General features: G+C 43.9%; 1 protein-coding gene across 3 annotated transcripts in view; it reads right to left on the bottom strand.

The window, feature by feature from the left end:
- Positions 1–5,791: 5,791 nt before the first annotated feature.
- The window catches only part of LOC140199414 (aryl hydrocarbon receptor-like), a 148,216-nt gene continuing 135,343 nt past the window's right edge, over positions 5,792–18,664 (bottom strand). For 2 of the 3 annotated variants that reach the window (XM_072261468.1, XM_072261470.1), the window contains 3 exons: positions 17,177–17,318; positions 13,246–15,241; positions 5,792–6,727 (listed from right to left, as the gene is read on the bottom strand). In XM_072261468.1, the coding sequence (XP_072117569.1) occupies positions 6,707–6,727; positions 13,246–15,241; positions 17,177–17,318 (2,159 nt within the window). In that variant the 3' untranslated portion in view covers positions 5,792–6,706. The remainder of the gene's footprint in view (positions 6,728–13,245; positions 15,242–17,176; positions 17,319–18,664) is intronic. The other variant, XM_072261469.1, reaches the window with a different exon arrangement.

Below are 18,664 nucleotides of genomic sequence, written 5' to 3'. Positions count from 1 at the left end.
AATGCTAACATTGCATTTGCCTTCCTTACCACTGTTACGTTTTTCAACTCCAAAACATAAAACTAATTGAAAGAAAATCAAGGATCTGGGGATAACTTGTGTTCATTTAGTTTTATACTTTCAGTGAGGAGCTCAGTTATGACATGATGGTGTCTCTCCTGACGACGAGGGGTCACTCTGCTTGTTGGGAGAGACTTGTGCCCGTGAAACAGTCTCAGGTTCTGGGGCCTCCTCCATGGTTGTAGGAATTGACGCTGGGACTGCAGGAAGTAGTTCTGACAGCTCTGGACACCTTTCTTCTCGAACAATTGATTCTGCTCTCCTCAGCGGATTGACGTGTCACCTCTAAATGACATCGGATGCAATCTCCACTGTGTAGGAGAGAGGTCCGGCCCTGTCCTTGATCTTCACAAGTACCCAATTTTGATCACTTCTGTGAGCCCCTGCCAGGACTGCCTGTGCAGGAATGAAACATCGAACCTCCTTGTTTGAGGAGCCCCCAATTTGTCTCAGATGTTTGCCTTGCATACTCGTTCTGAGATTGGGTTTGAGGAGATCCAAATGCGAGTGCAAGGGACGACCCAGGAATATCATAGCTGTTGAGTTGTCGGTTGTGGAGTGTGCTGCATTGTGATATGCCAGGAGGAAATTGGCAAGCTTCTGATTCAGTGTCGGTGTAGTGTGATCTACTGACGTTGCTCACAGAGCATTCTTTAGACCACAGACAACACTTCCTGCTAAGCCGTTTGTAGCTAGGTGGCACCGTGCAGATGTAATTTGCCTTATTCCATTCATTTTCAGGAATGGACGGAAACTATTCCACAACAAACTATGGTCTGCGGTCTCTGACTAAGTGTTCCGGAACACCAGTCCTTGAAAAGAGGCTTCTCAACACATCAGAGCGAGGCTGTATTAGAGGCTATTGGAAAAACTCTGGCTATTGGGGAGCTGCATCCACAACTACCAAGAAATCTGTGCCGATAAATGGTTCGGCATGGACAGGACAGGCCGAAGGGTCTGGCTCTGCCCATTGCTTAAACTCCACTTCCACCACACACAATATTATGCTTTTAATTAAAAATCTGTCACAAAACACGACAGCAGCCAATGTCCTCCGTGTCCTCCAACACCACACCGGGCTAGTTGGTGGCCTCTTTGCACTGCTGCCCATAAAAGTCCAAGAAGAAGAAAAACTATAAAGGTTTTAAATCCACCTCAAACTTCAAGAATGTCCAAAAAACAAACTAAGCAGGCCTCCTGAACAAATACCATTGTACAGGTGATCAAAAAGTGTTTAAGTGGCGACTCCATTTTATAAATTATTTACATAGCACTTCTTAAAATTATTAACGTCAGCCATAGGGGAGAAAGTCCTGTAGTGCACCAGAAAAAAAGAAACTAAAACATCCAGGTAAGATCACCAAAGCCTGCATTCTGTTGATTACAATGGAAGTAAAACACCCACCCATCAATTCCATTCACAGAAAAAACTTGGGCTCCATAATTAAGTTCTATTGACTGATATTTTAAAACGACCGGCATATTTTATATCAATATTTAAGGAGAGTGTGAATGCATTGTTTGTAGCAGTAAAGCACACTAGACTATTGTAAATAGTTGCCCATCTTTACAACACAGCTACAAAAGAAACAATACCCAGTTCAAGCTTCAATGCGCAAGAATGTCAAAACAAGTTACCCACTTTGCTAACGTGAAAAGGAATGAATTTACCATGACCTAATTGCCTCCAATATTTTTAAAACAGAATTCACTTTCTCTTAACTCAAGCACTACAAACAAATGTGTTGGCAAAGCAAAATATTGCTCAGACTTTTCTTTGAAAAGTGCTTCTCTTCATACATCACTGAGAAGACAGCACTCAGAATTAATATGCATGAAAACAAAAACTAGAAAATATGACCCCGTCTTTTTTAAGTAAAAAGGAAAGGCTTTATTTAACATTGAGACTGCTGTTCTTCCGGATACCCTTCAGGGTCTGGGATATGAATTCATGAACAATCATGCCTTGTTGAGGACGAGGCGATGCTCAAAGTATACTTACTGGCTCAGACTGTGAGAAAGGAGAGGAAAAGCTGGCATGAATAACTCTCCTTTCATTAGCTCAGGACATCCTACAGCCAATGGGTGTTTCTGAGGTGTCGGCACTGTTGTAATGTAGGGGAATGATTCCGTTTAACAGTACATGCCTATGTGAGGTATATTATTGTCTGCCTATCCACAGAATGCTTGCAGTCTCCCACTCTCTGCTCCATTCACCTCTGCACTGTTGAGGCAGCCACAGGAAGCATGGGTCACTCATTGCCTCTCACTCTGTTAACACATCCCAGAAGAAAGTTTGGATGCTCAGGCGAAGTGTCAGGAGGTTGTCCAGGGTGAATGTAACTTCTTCAGCAAAAGGGAGGCCTGCCAGGCACTCCAGCTCGGAGTTTAACCTGCCCTGGTGTCTTTTTGAAGGGTTAGATTTGACTCCATCAGCTATCACTGGCTTCATACTAGTAACAAGCAAAGCAAGATAACATTACAAATCAACGCACCTTCACAAAACAGCCTAACAATGAAAGACCTCCCCACCATTAAGCATATCTACACAGAGCAATGTCGCAGGAAAGCAGCATCAATTATCAGGGACCCCCATCATCCAGGCTATGCTCTCCTCTCCCTGCTGCCATCAGGAAGAAGGTACAGGAGCTCAGGACCCACAACACCAGGTTCAGCAACAGTTACTACCCCTCAAACATCAGGCTCTTGAACTGGAGGGTATAACTTCACTACCCCATCACTAAAATGCTCCCAAACCATTGGATAGACTCAGTTTCAAGGATACCATCTCGTGTTTGCAATATTTACTGTTTATTTATTATTATTTATTTCTTTTTGTATTTGCACAGTTTGTTGTCTTTTGCACACTGGCTGATCGCCTAGGTTGATATGGTCTTTCATTGATTCTATTTATGGATTTATTGAGTATGCCCACAAGAAAATGAATCTCAGGGTTGTAAATAGTGGCATATATGTACTTCGATAGTAAGTTGAGTTTGAACTTTGAAGTCTCAGTTAAATGTCATGCCATAGTTGCATTAATTGTCCCAGAACAGTTTACATCAATCCTCATGCCAGACTGCATTAATGCCCTACAGCGATGATCATTCATTTCCCCAGAGCATAGACAGTATTAAATGCCATGACATGGTTTGCAATATTACATAAAAGCCATACAATGCTTTGTGCTAATCTACTTGCCAGAGCCTGGAGTAAGCACGATACCACCGTTTGCATTAACCCTATTGCAATATTCTTCTTTAACCATAGTACAACCCACATCAACGCCAATGCAACATTCTAAACTAACCCCAATGCAACATTCTGTATTAGCTCCCATCCTCAAATGTCGTTATTCACAATAATGAAACATTCTACATTATTCACCATTAAATATTCTGCATTAATCCCAATGCAACATTCTGCATTTACTCCGGAATCCAACCGAATTCCCGAGCCGGTACCGGACGTTATCCCGGACTCACTCACATCTTCTACTTCCGTCGCACGTTTATCTCTACAACTCTGTGGGCTCGGGTAGCTGCCCGCCTCCCCACCTCCGGAGTGTCCAGTACCCACAGTTCGCTGCTCCTCTTACCCCGCTCTGGACAGCCACAGCCCCGTGCAGTGCTGTCAAGCTGCCAGTGCTCGTATCAACAAAAGCGCGCCCCAAGGTTCAAAATAGCCAAGCAATTCTATCCATTAACAGCCACTCCGAATGCACACACATACACCAAGATCACTCCCTTTTCTCTGTACCCCTTCCCTCCAGGATAATTCTCTGTAACCACAGATCATTCATTATATCCCACACGGATCGCTCGGTACCTCCCCGATACTCTCTACCCACCCCCCCCGCCAGCTGTAACCCGAACCACTCTTTGTACCCCACTTCCCATTACTCTGCACCAACACCTTCACCCACCCTTCCCTGTTTACATGGAGAGGAAACTTCCTCAGTTTCATTATGCTCAATCAAAACCTTATTTTCCCCTTTCTTTCACAACCCACCTGTCTGTCGGCTTCCTTCAACAAAGGTCACTCCTCTAAGGTAGGCGCTTTACACTTTCTCTGAGTGACATTTAGAGGCATTCCCTCTGTCTCCTTCAAGAATCTGAAGATCAAATTCTGGTCCCCGACCCCCAAGCTTTAGGAAGTGAGGCTCCACCTTCAGTACAGCACAGAAACTGGCCCTTCAGCCCAACAAGTCTGATCCATTTACTCTAGTCCTACATTCATCGCATTTTTAATTCTCTCCATATTCCCATCAACTCAATTCTGATTCAACCCCTCACCCATGCACAAGCAGCCATCTAATTTCCAACCCCATGTCTTCCACATGAGGAAACCAGAGCCCTCAGTGAAAACCCGCATGGTCACAGAAAGAACATGCGAACTCCACGTAGACAGCATCCCAAGTCACAATTGAACCGAGGTCACTGGAGCTGTAAGCCAGTGGCTCTACAGTATTGTTTCCCCTAAACATCTAAATTTAAGTGCTAATAACATTTTCCTTTATAAAACAACTCCCCTCATCCCTGACAACAACACAGTAAATCTGTGTAGCTTCATCTCCAAGTTTTTAATCTTTGTGGGGCTTATTGTCACACAGTGTGGAAACAGGTCTTTCCACCCTACTGTCCACATTGACCAAGATTTCCATCTAGACTAGCCCCATTTGCATGCAAGATCCTCTTAAATTGTTGTGATTGCTTCAACTAATTCCTTTGGCAGCTCATTCCATATATTGCTTACTTTCTGGGTGACTATGTTACTCCTCAGGTTCTTATTAAATCTGTCCCCTCTCACCATAAACCTATGCCCTCTAATTCTTAATTACCCAACCCTGGAAAAAAAGTGCATGCATTCAGCCCATCAATGCCCTTCATGATTTTATACGGCTCTACTAGGTCAACACTCATTCTTCTGTACTCCAGTAGATGAAGTCCCATCTTGTTCAACCTCCCCCCATAGCTCAGACCCTTGAATGCCAGCAACACTCTCATGAATCTAAACGGAAGCACAGCATCCCAATCCCTAAGCTCAAATCCTTACTGATGAAGCCTTCTTCACCACCTTGTGTATCTGTGATGCCACTTTCAGAGAAACATGCACCTGTACTGCCAAATCCCTCTGTTCTACAACACAATCCGGGGTCCTAGCATTCACGTGAAAGTCGTATCCACATGTGTCTTCCTAAAATGCAAAACCTGATTACAATTATACAAAATAGACAGGATGAATAGTGAGAAGCTTCTCTCCTTAGCCAAGGAGGCCATAACCAGAGTTTTATTTAGGGGGAAGGAGATTAAAAGAGTTTTTGGAAATGAAACTTTTCACTAGCGAGTGGGTGAAACATTGAACACACTACCTGTGGGTGGTGGAGGTAGGCATTCTCACAAAACTTCAGAGGCGATACATCTGTGACCCTACAATGTCTGGAAGTGCCAGCCAACATTGCATGTTTGGATTTTCCTGCAAAGAACGTCAAGGAAGCTGTGCCCTCCACCTCATGCACCAACAGTGAAACAAAGCCATTAGACTACACAGTGCAGAGAAAACAACAAAAACAAAGAGTGGCATGAGGAGAAAAGCTATTTTAACTGTATATCCCGTGGGAAGGACTTGTAGATATCATGCGCTATAACTTAGTGACATAAACCATGAAATCATTTGGGGAATAAAGGAAGTTGTTTTGTTTTGGGGATGATGGTTTACCTCCCCAAAAAGTGTTTTAATATTAAGCAAACTGATACAATTTGTCAACAGCCATCTGTTTAGATATTTATAAAACATAACATTTCATTAAAAAGTAGCAGTAAACTGTCTTTTGGCACAGGGCTGAACAAAGTCCGGTTTATCAACTTAGACAACAATATAACAGATAAATTCTTTATTGTGACATTTGAAATATCAAAACACAATCTTACACAATTCTGATCTTTAAAGTACTGATTTAATATATAAATAGCTTAAAAAGTTGAAATGTTTCTGCTGTTCTTTTCGTAAAAAAGTTTCCACTTCAGAAGTTATACCCAGCGAACTCCAAACTCCAATGTCTCACTGGCAACCTGGTAACCACTTGGGTAGTGGCTTTATATCTGCCTGTTACAGCACCTCTGCACTTGGATAGTTAGGCTCCAAAGTAAATGTCTTTGCTTTTCAATTAATACTTAGCAATCAGTTAAAATATCCTCAGTGAAAGGCTGCTTTTGGAGACCGACCCTCTCAACATCTCCTTCATTAAAAGGTTCTCCATTCACAAAGTAGACACAAAAGCAGCAGGGAGCTTTAAACCTTTGATCTTGTCACAAAAAAAAGATAAAGAGCTTAGCTCATGACTATACAAGAAACATCGATGCAAAGGATTTACATCTCATTCGATACAAAAATATAAATGTTTTATACAGGGCGATAGAAAAATCAATCACAAAACACATGGAATATACGATGCTTGAGATGCATTAACAGTGGATCTGCATCTTCAGTCACTTTCTCTTTTTTGTGAAAGTCCTGCTTATAGGAAACACTATCAAACAATCGGGCACCATGGACAACCTTCCTCTGTCCACTAAAACACAAAACCGTGATGGCTCAGTGCTCTTGGAAGAAACAGAACAGTAGGGACATCCAACATTTACTTCCCTCAATTTAGAGCTTCTCCCTGCTGGAACAAAAGCAAGTAATGCATTAAGTACAGAAGGGGATACATTTGAAATGGAGAAGACCTGCACTGATGAAAATGACAAATAGTAGTGGCTACAGCCCAGTCCATCACAGGAAAAGCTCTCCCCGCCCTTGAGCACATCTACAAAGAGAAAAGTACCCATTATCAGGGATCCCCATCATCCAGGCCTTGCTCTCTTCTCACTGATGCCATTGGGAAGGAGGTACAGGAGCCTTAGGTCCCATACTAACAAGATCAGGAAGTTACTACCCTTCAGCCATCAGGCTCCTGAACTAATGTGGATAACTTCAGTCACCTCAGCACTGAACTGATTCTAAAAGCTATGGAATCACTTTCAAGGACAGGACTCTACCAACTCATGTTCTCAGAATTATTTATTTATTATCTTTACTATTATTTGCTTTTTTTTGTATTTTTGCATGTGTTTTCTTTTGCATATTGGGTGTTCGCCAGTCTATGTTTTTCATTGGTGAGTTTGTGTAGTTTTTCATTGATTCTATTGTATTTCTTTGTTCTACTGTGAATGCCTGGAAGAAAATTAATCTTAGGGTAGAATTTAGTGGCATATACATACTTTGATAATAAATATACTTTGAACTTCAAAGCCTTTAGTTCATTAGAGACCTGATCTCATCCCAAAATGTTTCATATTTACAAAGATACAGCATGGAAACAGGGCTTCATCCCATAATCAATCTCCTACATTAATCCCATCTTTTATTCAATGAATCACTTTCAAGTGATCGACACATCTGTCAGTTGATGCAGCCATTTTGTATACAAGCAGGAGCCATGTGCAGTGATAAAATGAAATGTCCAATTAATAAGCTGGTAAAAGGAAAACACAACTGGCATTCATATAGCACCATTTATATCTAGGATGTCCCAAATAACTCAACAGATGACAGCTACTTCGTAAGTCCTGTGTCGTAACGCAGGAAGTACAGCAGGCCAGGTACACACCTTAAGTCACCAGAAGCATGAAAGAGTCCGAGAGATACGGCACAGGAAAAGACCCTTTGGTCCTGTCAGCCCATGCTGATTATCAACTACTTTTGAAAAAATATAAACATACTAATCCCACCCTAACCCATTTTATTTTCCCCACTTTCTAATCAACACCCCAGCCCCTGCTGATCTCACCTGCATACTAGGGGTACTATTAACCTTCCACCCCATAAGTTTTTGAAATGTGTGTGTGGGGGGGGGGGGGGGGGAGAGAAGAACCTATGCAGATACAGGATGTCACACAAACTCCACACAGACAGCACTGCAATCTGGGTCAACGAATCAGCAGGTCTACAACAGTACCACTATCCTCCTCAAAAGCAGCGTGATAATGACCAGGTGATCTACCCTTTTTGAAAGCACATTGATTGAATGATAAGGACACTGCTCTTCAAGCTAGTGTCTGAGGAAGCACACTGGAGTATGGATTAATGTTACTCTGAAAGGAGGTCTCCGGGACTACTGCTAACGGGGAAAAATGTGGGAGGAATGCTCTTATGTTGCATCTGTAAAGATCTTCCGATGGATGGGATCCTCATTCTCTTCTTGCTATAAAGTCAACTGCACCCTATCAGATGGTTTTGGACCAAAATACACAACACCCATACAAAATGCAAAAGAACTTTAAGTAAAAATTGCGAATGATGGAAGGTTGTGGGCGGGATGGACAGGAGGAAGGACATATCTGTGGTTGGGTGAAAACAGCACAAAAAAGTTAATGGATGGGGTGGAAAGTGTGTGATTTGAGAGCAATCATTCTAGCAGGCTGCCTGTGTTGTGTCGATGTACTAATGTAGATTTTCACTTTCAGAAAGCTACAGAAAAGCCACACTGCATGAGGTAGTCAGTAGGGTCAATGGGACAAAAATGATGATGTATGTGAACAGTGGGCACACGCTCGTGGTTTTGTTGTTTCAGGGACAGGTGCACAGCTACAAGCTGCAGTCAGGCCGTGGACACCACATGGAGAATTGGGATTTAACTTCAGTGGCAGTCCAACGTAGCGTGGGATAAAAGCAGACTCAATCGGCCGGTCAGCAGATTAAGAAACAGGCCAATGATCTTTCATCAGAACTGTGCTGTTCCAATGAGAAGTCATCAACCTGGAACATTGACTCTGTCTCCCTCGCCACAGTCACTGCCTGGCCTGCTGAGAATCTCCAGCACCTTTAGGGGTTTCCTGCTTTCCAGTGCCTGCAGTTTCCTTTCCCCTTTCATGAAAATGAAGTTTGACCCTCAGAACAAAGTGGTCTCCAAAAATCACAAAAACATGTCATCAGCATTAGACAAATTTGAAACAACACTGAAGTAGTTTTAATTGTTCTTCCCGGGAGAACCATTTTCATTTGCATGGCACTGAAGTAAGTAATCAGGTTTATAAGGTTTCAGATATTCCGGAACAGTTTCAATCATGCTGGTATCGTTAAAGGGAACAGCTAACGTTTAGCCATTCTCTACCCAACATAGTATAGTCAAGTGTCACATTGAAAGGAGTGTAGAAAATTAAATTGGCAAACACTTCCAACCTTTCAACCACGGCAGAATAAGAGGATATAGATCCAGGGTGAAGGAAGGCAGGTTGAATACTGGGCCTCAGCTGAGATGGTACTTGAGGGCTTTGAGGATGGAATCATTTATGAACCATTTAACATAGAAACATAGAAAATCTACAGCACAATACAGGCCCTTCGGCCCACAGAGTTGTGCCGAACTCGTCCCTACCTTAGAAATTACTAGGCTTACCTATAGCCCTCTATTTTACTAAGCTCCATGTACCTATCTAAAATGCTCTTAAAAGACTCTACCGTCTCTGCCTCCACCACCGTTGCTGGCAGCCCATTCCACGCACTCACCACTTTCTGAGTGAAAAACTTACCCCTGACATCTCCTCTGTACCTACTCCCCAGCACCTTAAACATTTGTCCTCTTGTGGTAACGATTTCAGCCCTGGGAAAAAGCCTCTGACTATCCACACAATCAATGCCTCTTATCGTCTTATACACCTCTATCAGGTCACCTCTCATCCTCTGTTGCTCCAAGGAGAAAAGGCCGAGTTCACTCAACTTATTATCATAAGGCATGCTCCCCAATCCAGACAACATCCTTGGAAATCTCCTTTGTACCCTTTCTATGACTTCCACATCCTTCTTGTAGTGAGGCGACCAGAAATGAGCATAGTACTCCAAGTGTGGTCTGACCAGAGTCCTATATAGCTGCAACATTACCTCTCGGTTCCTAAGTACAATTCCACAATTGATGAAAGCCAATACACCGTACGCCTTCATAACCACAGAGTCAATCTGCGCAGTTGCTTTGAATATCCTATGGACTTGGACCCCAAGATCCCTCTGATCCTCCACACTGCCAAGAGTCTTACAATTAATACTATATTCTGCCATCATATTTGACCTACCAGAATGAACCACTTCAAACTTACACACATGAAAGTTGCTGGTGAATGCAGCAGGCCAGGTAGCATCCTAGAGATGTTGCCTGGCCTGCTGCGTTCACCAGCAACTTTTATGAGTGTTGCTTGAAATTCCAGCATCTACAGATTTCCTCGTGTTTGCACTTCAAACTTATCTGGGTTGAACTCCATCTGCCACTTCTCAGCCCAGTTTTGTATCCTATCAATGTCCCGCTGTAACTTCTGACAGCCCACAACACTATCCACAACACCTCCAACCTTTGGGTCATCAGCAAACTTACTAACCCATCTCTCCACTTCCTCATCCAGGTCATTTGTACAAATCACAAAGTGTAAGGGTCCCAGAACTGAGGCACTCCACTGGTGACTGACCTCCATGCAGAATATGACCCGTCTACAACCACTTTTTCCTTCTGTGGGCAAGCCAGTTCTGGATCCACAAAGCAATGTCCCCTTGGATCCCATGCCTCCTTACTTTCTCAATAAGCCTTGCATGGGGTACCTTATCAAATGCCTTGCTGAAATCCATATACACTACATCTACTGCTCTTCCTTCATCAATGTACTTAGTCACATCCTCAAAAATTTCAATCAGGCTTGTAAGGCATGACCTGCCCTTGACAAAGCCATGCTGACTACTCCTAATCATTATACCTTTTAATCACACTCATTGGCTAGTATTCTAACAGGATAAGATAAATTAGACAAAATGGACCATCAAACAAAAACACTTTATCAGGTACAGCCCTGGAGAGTTTGAAGGCCATTGAACCGAAGCAATTTGATACATTTCCCTCTCATTAGTCATTGCTATATTCTGCTTCTCTTACATTACAGGAGGGAGACAGTAGAGAGAGCAGAGAAGAGAACACGTGAAATCAAGAGATCGATAGCGAGAGATATCAAGAGATCGATAGAGAGGGAACTCTGCAACTCCAAATATGTGTACAACAGCTCCCAGCTTCCCCCTTCATTCCCCCCACCGACCTTCTCCCTCACCCCAGCAATTGCCAGTCGTTCCCCTATCCCTACATTCTTATTCCGGCTTCTTCCCCTTCTTTTCTTGTCCTGATGAAAGGTCTCAGCCCGAAACATTGACTGTTTACTCCTCTCCATAGATACTGCCCGACTTGCCGAGCTCCTCCAGCATTTTGTGTTTGTTGGTCTAGATTTCCAACATCTGCAGAATCTCTTGCATTTATGAGGAAGTCATGTTTTCTCATCAACACTAGGTTGAGTGACCACCAATGATGCTGCAAAGTTTTATTTTGCTTGAGGAGTATTGCCTGTCAGAGTTGGCTTCATGAGTTACTGGTTGTGGGTGTTGTACTGTTGGAGATGGAGAGCTGATGGAGCATTGGTCTCATTGCAGGGGCTAAAGCATTATTGGGTTTGGTGAAAGGTGCATCAAGGAAGTGATGAACTGAGGGAAAGGTGCATTGTGGAAGTAGTGCACTGAGGTAATATAGCCCAACATTTTCCCATTTCTCCAAATAACTTATATTAAAAAAATTGAGTATCAACTATTGTGAATGTAACAAGTCCAAATTTGCACCATTCATTTGTGTGTAAAATAATTTTCTCTGTTTTATTTAATTCTTTATTTTCTGACCATGGGGATGGAACTGGACTCTCTGACGGTGGTATCCGAAAAGAGGATGCTGTCCAAGTTGCATGCCATCTTGGTCAATGTCTCCCATCCACTACATAATGTACTGGGTGGGCACAGGAGTACATTCAGCCAGAGACTCATTCCACCTAGATGCAACACAGAGCGTCATAGGAAGTCATTCCTGCCTGTGGCCATCAAACTTTACAACTCCTCCCTTGGAGGGTCAGACACCCTGAGCTAATAGGCTGGTCCTGGACTTATTTCATAATTTACTGGCATAATTTACATATTACTATTTAATTATTTATAGTTTTATTACTATTGAATTATTTATGGTGCAACTGCAACGAAAACCAATTTCCCCCTGGATCAATAAAGTATGACTATCTATCTATGTCCTGGTTATGACAACTTTCACTATCTCTCCAGCAGTGACCTTGTTCCCAGCCACATGAGTGCAGACTTTCATCTATTTTTCAAGATGTGGGCATTGGTGCCAAAGTCAGTATTTACTGCCCTTCACCAATTGACCCTGAGAAGGAGGTGCTGGCTCACTTTCTTAAGCCACTGCGATCCTTTTGGTGAAGGTGCTGTTGGGGAGGGAGCTCCAGGATCTAGACCCAGTGACAACGAAGGAACAGTAATATATTTCCGAGTCAGGATGATACGTGACTTAACTCTACCACGGATAGGCCCCAAGCCCCGCTGTGAAAGGAGGAGGGTTTGGCATGGAACTAGCAACCCCATTGTGTAAATACCCACAGCTACAGCAATGCCAACAGGAGCTCCAACGATCTTATCTCTGGGAGAGGCAGGATACACTGATAAAATGGCTAGACCTGGGGCAAAATTGAAAGACTGGCCCAGGACAGAGGACTCCCGGGAGCTGCTCTCAGCAGCCTATGCCCCACTAGGGTGATGGGCTTAAGAAGAAAACGAATGGTGCATCATTTGGAGGGGAACCTGCAGACGGTGGTGTCCCACATCCTTGCCACCCTTTGCCCTCCTCCAGGTCGCGGTCCCGATCTTTATAAAGATTAGCTTTATTTTGTCACAGGAACATTGAAACGTGTTTTTTTTTTTACGCAGAGAGTGGTGAGTGCATGGCGATGGCAGCAGAGGCAGATACAATAAGGTCTTTTAATAGACTCTTGGATAGGTACATGGAGCTTAGAAAATTAGTGGGCTATGGGTAACCCTAGGTAATTTCTAAAGTAAGTACATATTTGGCACAGCATTGTGGGCTGAAAGGCTTGTATTATGCTGTAGGTTTTCTGTGTTTCTAGTCTACTAGTATACGCTGTAGCACATTGCCCTTCACTCCTGTGTGGATTCAACACATATACAATAAATCCAACAAAACATATTCAAGTGATTCAACATTTGATTTGAACAGACTCATTCTTTAATACTTGTGGGTTACCAGCTGCATGGACTTTTGATCCTCACCTTGAACGGATTACTGTAATTCCAGGTGACATGGCTAGTTGGAATTTCACAGATGGAGCTCTCTGACAGGTGATTGAAATTTGGCTCAAACTGACAGGAAGATTGATAAGAGCTCAGTTCCCCGTTGGACATGATCGAGGAGCCCACAACAGAATTAGATGGCATGTTCTCATAGTAACAAGTTGGCCGCAAGGGACTGTGGTTTGGAGATATCTTAATTTTACTGTATTCAGGGATGGAGGCAGTGCTGCCAATGCTGGGAAATGGCAGTCCGTTCCTCGTGACGGGAACGTGGTTTTGGTATTCACGTGAGGCAAACATGCAGCTAGGAGAGGCCCCCACCGGCAGCTGGTTTATTGAGGTCATTTGGTCGATGGCAACACTGCAGCTGTAGAGGAGCTGCTCGGCACTGGCCTGAGCCACATTCGCCACAGCAGGAACCTTATCCTCGGCGGCCTGCAGCAGCATGCAGGATGACTGCGCCACCAGCTGCTGCACGGCAGAGGGCTGCAGGGAAGTTTGTTGCTCACTCTGCATTGGGTGCCACTGCAGGACTTGCTGTTGGGCTGTATTTACAAAGTGCTGCTCCTGTGGCCTGTTTACTGCCAAGTACTCAGGCCTCTGTTGTAAGGACTGCTGAAGGTCCCTTTGCAGCATCTCTGCAGGTGAGATGCTCACCAACTGCTTTTGTGGCATGGTGGCTGAACCTCCACAGCCTACCTTCTGCACAGCAGACCTGCAAGGCCTCTGAGGACTGTACGAAATGGGGCTGGGTGTGTCAGCTCCCATGTCGCTGCCAAACTTCATGCTGACAAAGTTTTGTGGGAAAGGTCCCGATGAAATTGGGTTTCCTGGCCGGATTTCAATGTGCTGGTTGGGCATACGTGCATTTGGAGGTCCAACTAATGTTGCGCTGGGTGACTGAGAGACCGCTGCCTTCTGAGAGTTTGCCAACACTGTAGTCTGACCGGCAGGCATCTGGGGGCAAGGCCTTGTTGCGGATGGACAGGTCAGTATCAATGTGTTCTGTGGGGTGGGGACAACTGGACTCTGGGCCCCGACCATTACTGGGTTCTGGATTCCAAACGGCACTGGGTTCTGGGCTCCAAACGCCATCAGATTCTGGGCCCCAGCCAACACTGGGTTCTGGGCCCCAGGCAACACTGGGTTCTGGATTCCAAATGTCACTGAGTCCTTGGCAGTTGTCATCGCTGGGTACTGTGCTCCAGCCATCATTGAACGTTGACAGCCAGACACTGCTGAGGTTTGTGTATTAAATCCAAATGGCTTTTGCTCCATGGATTCAAGAGAGATTTGTTGATTTGGCTCAGCTGAGTTTCCCTCTGTGCAGTCCAGGCCCATGGGTGAGAATTCATCGGCTTCTGAACCCTCTTTTGTCAGTATGTCCTCGACACATGAGAGTATAAAATTTGTGCTGAAGATCTCATTCAGGTCATCACCAATGGGAGAATTAGTGTCCATTTTCATTAGCGCCTCTTCCCATCGCTCCAACTCCGCCTGCTCCACGTCCACATCCAGATTTTTCAGAGTGTTGCAGAGGTCGCTCTCATCAGCATTCTTATCAGACAGTATATCCATAACCGCTGCCAGAGGGTCATCCTGGCCTGGGAGTGCCTCCTGAAGGTTAGAAGAATTATTTCCACCAAGGGCCAAATGACAGAAGTCCCCAGGCACATTCAGAACAGCACAGTCGTCGGCAAAAGCTCTGTCTAGGTTCAACTGCGATTCATGGGGCGGGACGTATGCAGATAAATTCTGCGTCATCAAGGCACCCAGAAGAGAGCTGGGATCTACTCCATTTTTCCTCTCCACGCTGTTCTCCTCATTAGAAAGCTTATTAACCTTGAAGCTTTTCCCCTTTGCCAGGGATGGATCCAAATGAATCATGGTGCTTTCATACAGAACGGCCTCCCCTGTAGCGAAACTGAAGAGCCTCGTGGCTCTTTTCTGGAGATGCTCCTCACCCTCTTCATTCCTGAGGATAAAGAGGAGGAAAATCATTTTCAGCTCACATTTATCCTACTATGCATGGCTACCACAGCCAAGATTCAGATCTGGTGTATCCCAACGAAGTGACAGTTCCCCCTTGATGTAGTGGGAGTGGCTGAATCGGCCACGCTCTATGATTCTATAGGATAATAGCTAACCTTCTGTCATAAACCTACCACCTGGTCATATCCCCATGTCCTCGGCTTAATAAGCTGTCCATGCCAACTGTGCATCAACTGACAATGCAGAATCCTGTTTCCAAGAACTAAAATGACTATTCCCCAACCTAATTGAAGAAATTTCTTCTCATCTCAGTACTAACTGGCTGAGCTGTTATCCTGACACTATAAACCTGGTGCTATCACGAGAAGGGCAAGCTTGCTGTATCTGGCTTGGCTGTTCCACTTACTACTGGATTCTAAACCAAGGTTGCTTAGGAAACCTGGCAGCACTGGGTTGATTGTCGGACTGCAGAGCCTACAGTAACCTAGGGCAGGCCAGAGATCCAAGTGGCCAACCATTTTCCAGAATTCCTCACCAGTGATAAACAACAGGAACTTTGTTCCTGATTCTAATTCTGGTCCATCAGAGTCAATACCCTCAGGTCACCCTGACAGAAGAAATATAGAATGCATTAGGACTTGCTGAGATTGATCCATCAATCATCCATCATTCAGCAGTTAAACAACCAGCAGAACTATGGGGTGGACCTTGGATAGAAAAATCTTCAACCTTTACTTGGCAAGGGATGAAACCAAAAAAAGCAAAAAGAATTGCTTAAGTTACTTTGTATGCAATTCCTTAACTTACAAAGATTGAGGAACTGGTCTTCAATCTAAGCTAATTTTTGTTATAATAAATAATACCCTACTTTCCATGCCTCAGTTTACTTGACCCGGCAATCCTAACACGAATAAGAAGTTCTGTAATAGACTATGCACTAACCTCGAGCACTAAAGGCCATTGTTTTTCAGCACTTTAGCCAAGTTGGTCAAATGTAGTAAAAATATAGGTATCCAGCCATGAATGTGAGTATTTGCCCTGTGTGGAAAATGTGGGGCAAATCCAATTTGTTTAATTACTGCTCGGCCATTCTATTCCAAATCATCCAGGAACATGTTAAACAACTCACCAGCAATCTGTTTATTTATGTTCAATTAGTTTCAATAGGATCACTCAGCTCCAGATCTCAATTAAGCCTTGGTCCAAATGTAGTGAATTGATCTCACTATCCGAGGCAATGAAAAGTGTCTAAATAGAGTGGATATTTCCAATAGTGGGAGAGTCTAGGATCAGAGGGCACAGCATCAGAATACAAGCACATCCCTTTAGACAGAGATGTGGAGAAAATTCTTTAGCCAGAGGGTGGTGAATTTGTGGAATTCCATTACAGCTGTGGAGATCAAGTGATCGGGTATATTTAAAGCAGAGGTTGATAGGTTCTTGATTAGTAAGGGTATCGAATGTTACAGGGAGAACGCAGGAGAATGAAGTTGAGCAGGAATATAAATCAGCAATAGTCGAATGCCAGTGAAAACTCAATGGGCTGAATTACCTCATTTTCTTTCTAAGTCTTACGGTATCAAAATACTCAGTTCATTTCGCCCGACTTTATTAATTAGCAAAACTCCACTTTTGAAGTTTCTAGGAATGAATCCCTTTCATAAACTAAGCAAAGGCCATGAAGACTAATTCCTTTCAACACCAGCATTCCAAGATGAAGACTGACCTTGGTGTACACATGGGTTAGCTGTCGGGAGAATGAACAGCAACTACCAGAGCAGCAGGTCTGGGTTTGTTGAAGTGAATGGCCAAGCTAACACAAACGTCTTGTGGAGTGCATGGCATGTGCCACGAGTCCCTTGAGAGCATTGCGTGCGAGAAAATGTAAACAAAATGCTCCTGCAGAAACTGCACTTACGTCAGGGCTCTCTGTTTGCAAATGATGTAATCCGGTCTGCCTCCTCTGTAGATCAGCTTGGCGTTGGCCTGGACCCAAACCCATCTGCTCTGTTTGGTCAGTAGCCTGAAGACTGACAACCCGGTCTCCCCGGTTTTAATCACTGAAACAAGTGCATAATTGGATCAGAAAGCACGGAATAAGAAAAGGCTCTTCATCCTTCATTCATTCCTCACATACATCAAATGCAACCGATTTGATTCTCCCCAGTCTATCCCAAGAGAAAGATCCACAATCTTAGCCTTCAATATTTAAAATAAAATCTTTCCAATTCTGCTCTGCTTTCAAGCAACATCATTTCATCGCCAATGGTTTTCCAACAAATTCAGGTCAAGAATTATCAGGTTTCCACAAAATAAAAGGCAATCATGGTCAGTGAGTGGCAGGGAGAGTTCTGTTCAGCTAAAATCCAAAAACTTTACAAGGGAAGGAAACTGAAAGTGGAGGAATACTAGGTCCAAATTCAAGGGGGGCAAGAGGTTACAGGTAGGAAGCTTGGAGACAGAAAGGAGCCTTTCAAACAGCTGTGTGGAGGAAGCTGGGACAAGCAGAGGCATGGAGGAAGAAAGAGGAATGTCCTCCTTGTTCATACTTTGGAGAAGATGTTTCTATGAAGACTGGGCTGAAGGAAGGTATCCACTCTCCATACCAAATGTGAGGTACAGTCATGAACCCAGGGTCTGGGGGATGCTGTCAGTGTGCGTAACCCTTGGGACATCAATCATCTGCTCTACCGGAGATCTTGCTCCTTGAGGTTGGTCCCATTCAATGCTATTCAGATGACAGCTTTACTCCACTTCTGCCACTGAAGACATTCACAACATATGTGCAGTTACTTCCTATTCCTGTAACCTAACACATTCCCAAACACATCATTTTATCCATGTCCCTGTAAAATGAGAAGAAAAAAAACCAGCAGGCATTCAGCCCCTTGCGTCCGTTCTACCATTCAGAACAAACCTCTTGTGGTCCAATACCCAACATTGTATGAAGATGCAAGACATTGCAGATGATGGAAACTGAAATTTTGTTTAGTACAAGTTCCACTAGCATTTTGTTTCTTATAGAGTCATGAGCACTACAGCAAGGAGAAACTGGCCTTTTGGTCCAGCTAGTCCTTGCCAACCTGGTCTTCTGCCTAGTCTCATCTACCTGCACCCAGACCGTAGCCTTTCTATCCCGGAAGGAGAAATCAATGTTCATGCTATCAGGTTGGAGGCTACCTAGACAGAATATGAGGTGTTGCTCCTCCACCCTGAGAATGGCCTCATCATGGCAGAAGAGGAGGTTATGGAATGACATGTCGGCACAGGAATGGGAATAGGAATAGGAATTAAAATGGTTGGCCATTGGGAAATTCTGCTTATGGCAGATGCAACAGAGATGCTCAACAAAGCGGTCCTCCATTTTACAATGGGTCTCGACTATATAGAGGAGGCCAACTCTTTA

Source organism: Mobula birostris, chromosome 6, assembly GCF_030028105.1.
Source record: "Mobula birostris isolate sMobBir1 chromosome 6, sMobBir1.hap1, whole genome shotgun sequence".
In the NCBI taxonomy this organism is placed as follows: Eukaryota; Metazoa; Chordata; class Chondrichthyes; order Myliobatiformes; family Myliobatidae; genus Mobula; species Mobula birostris.
This window is presented reverse-complemented; position numbering and strand designations above follow the sequence as displayed.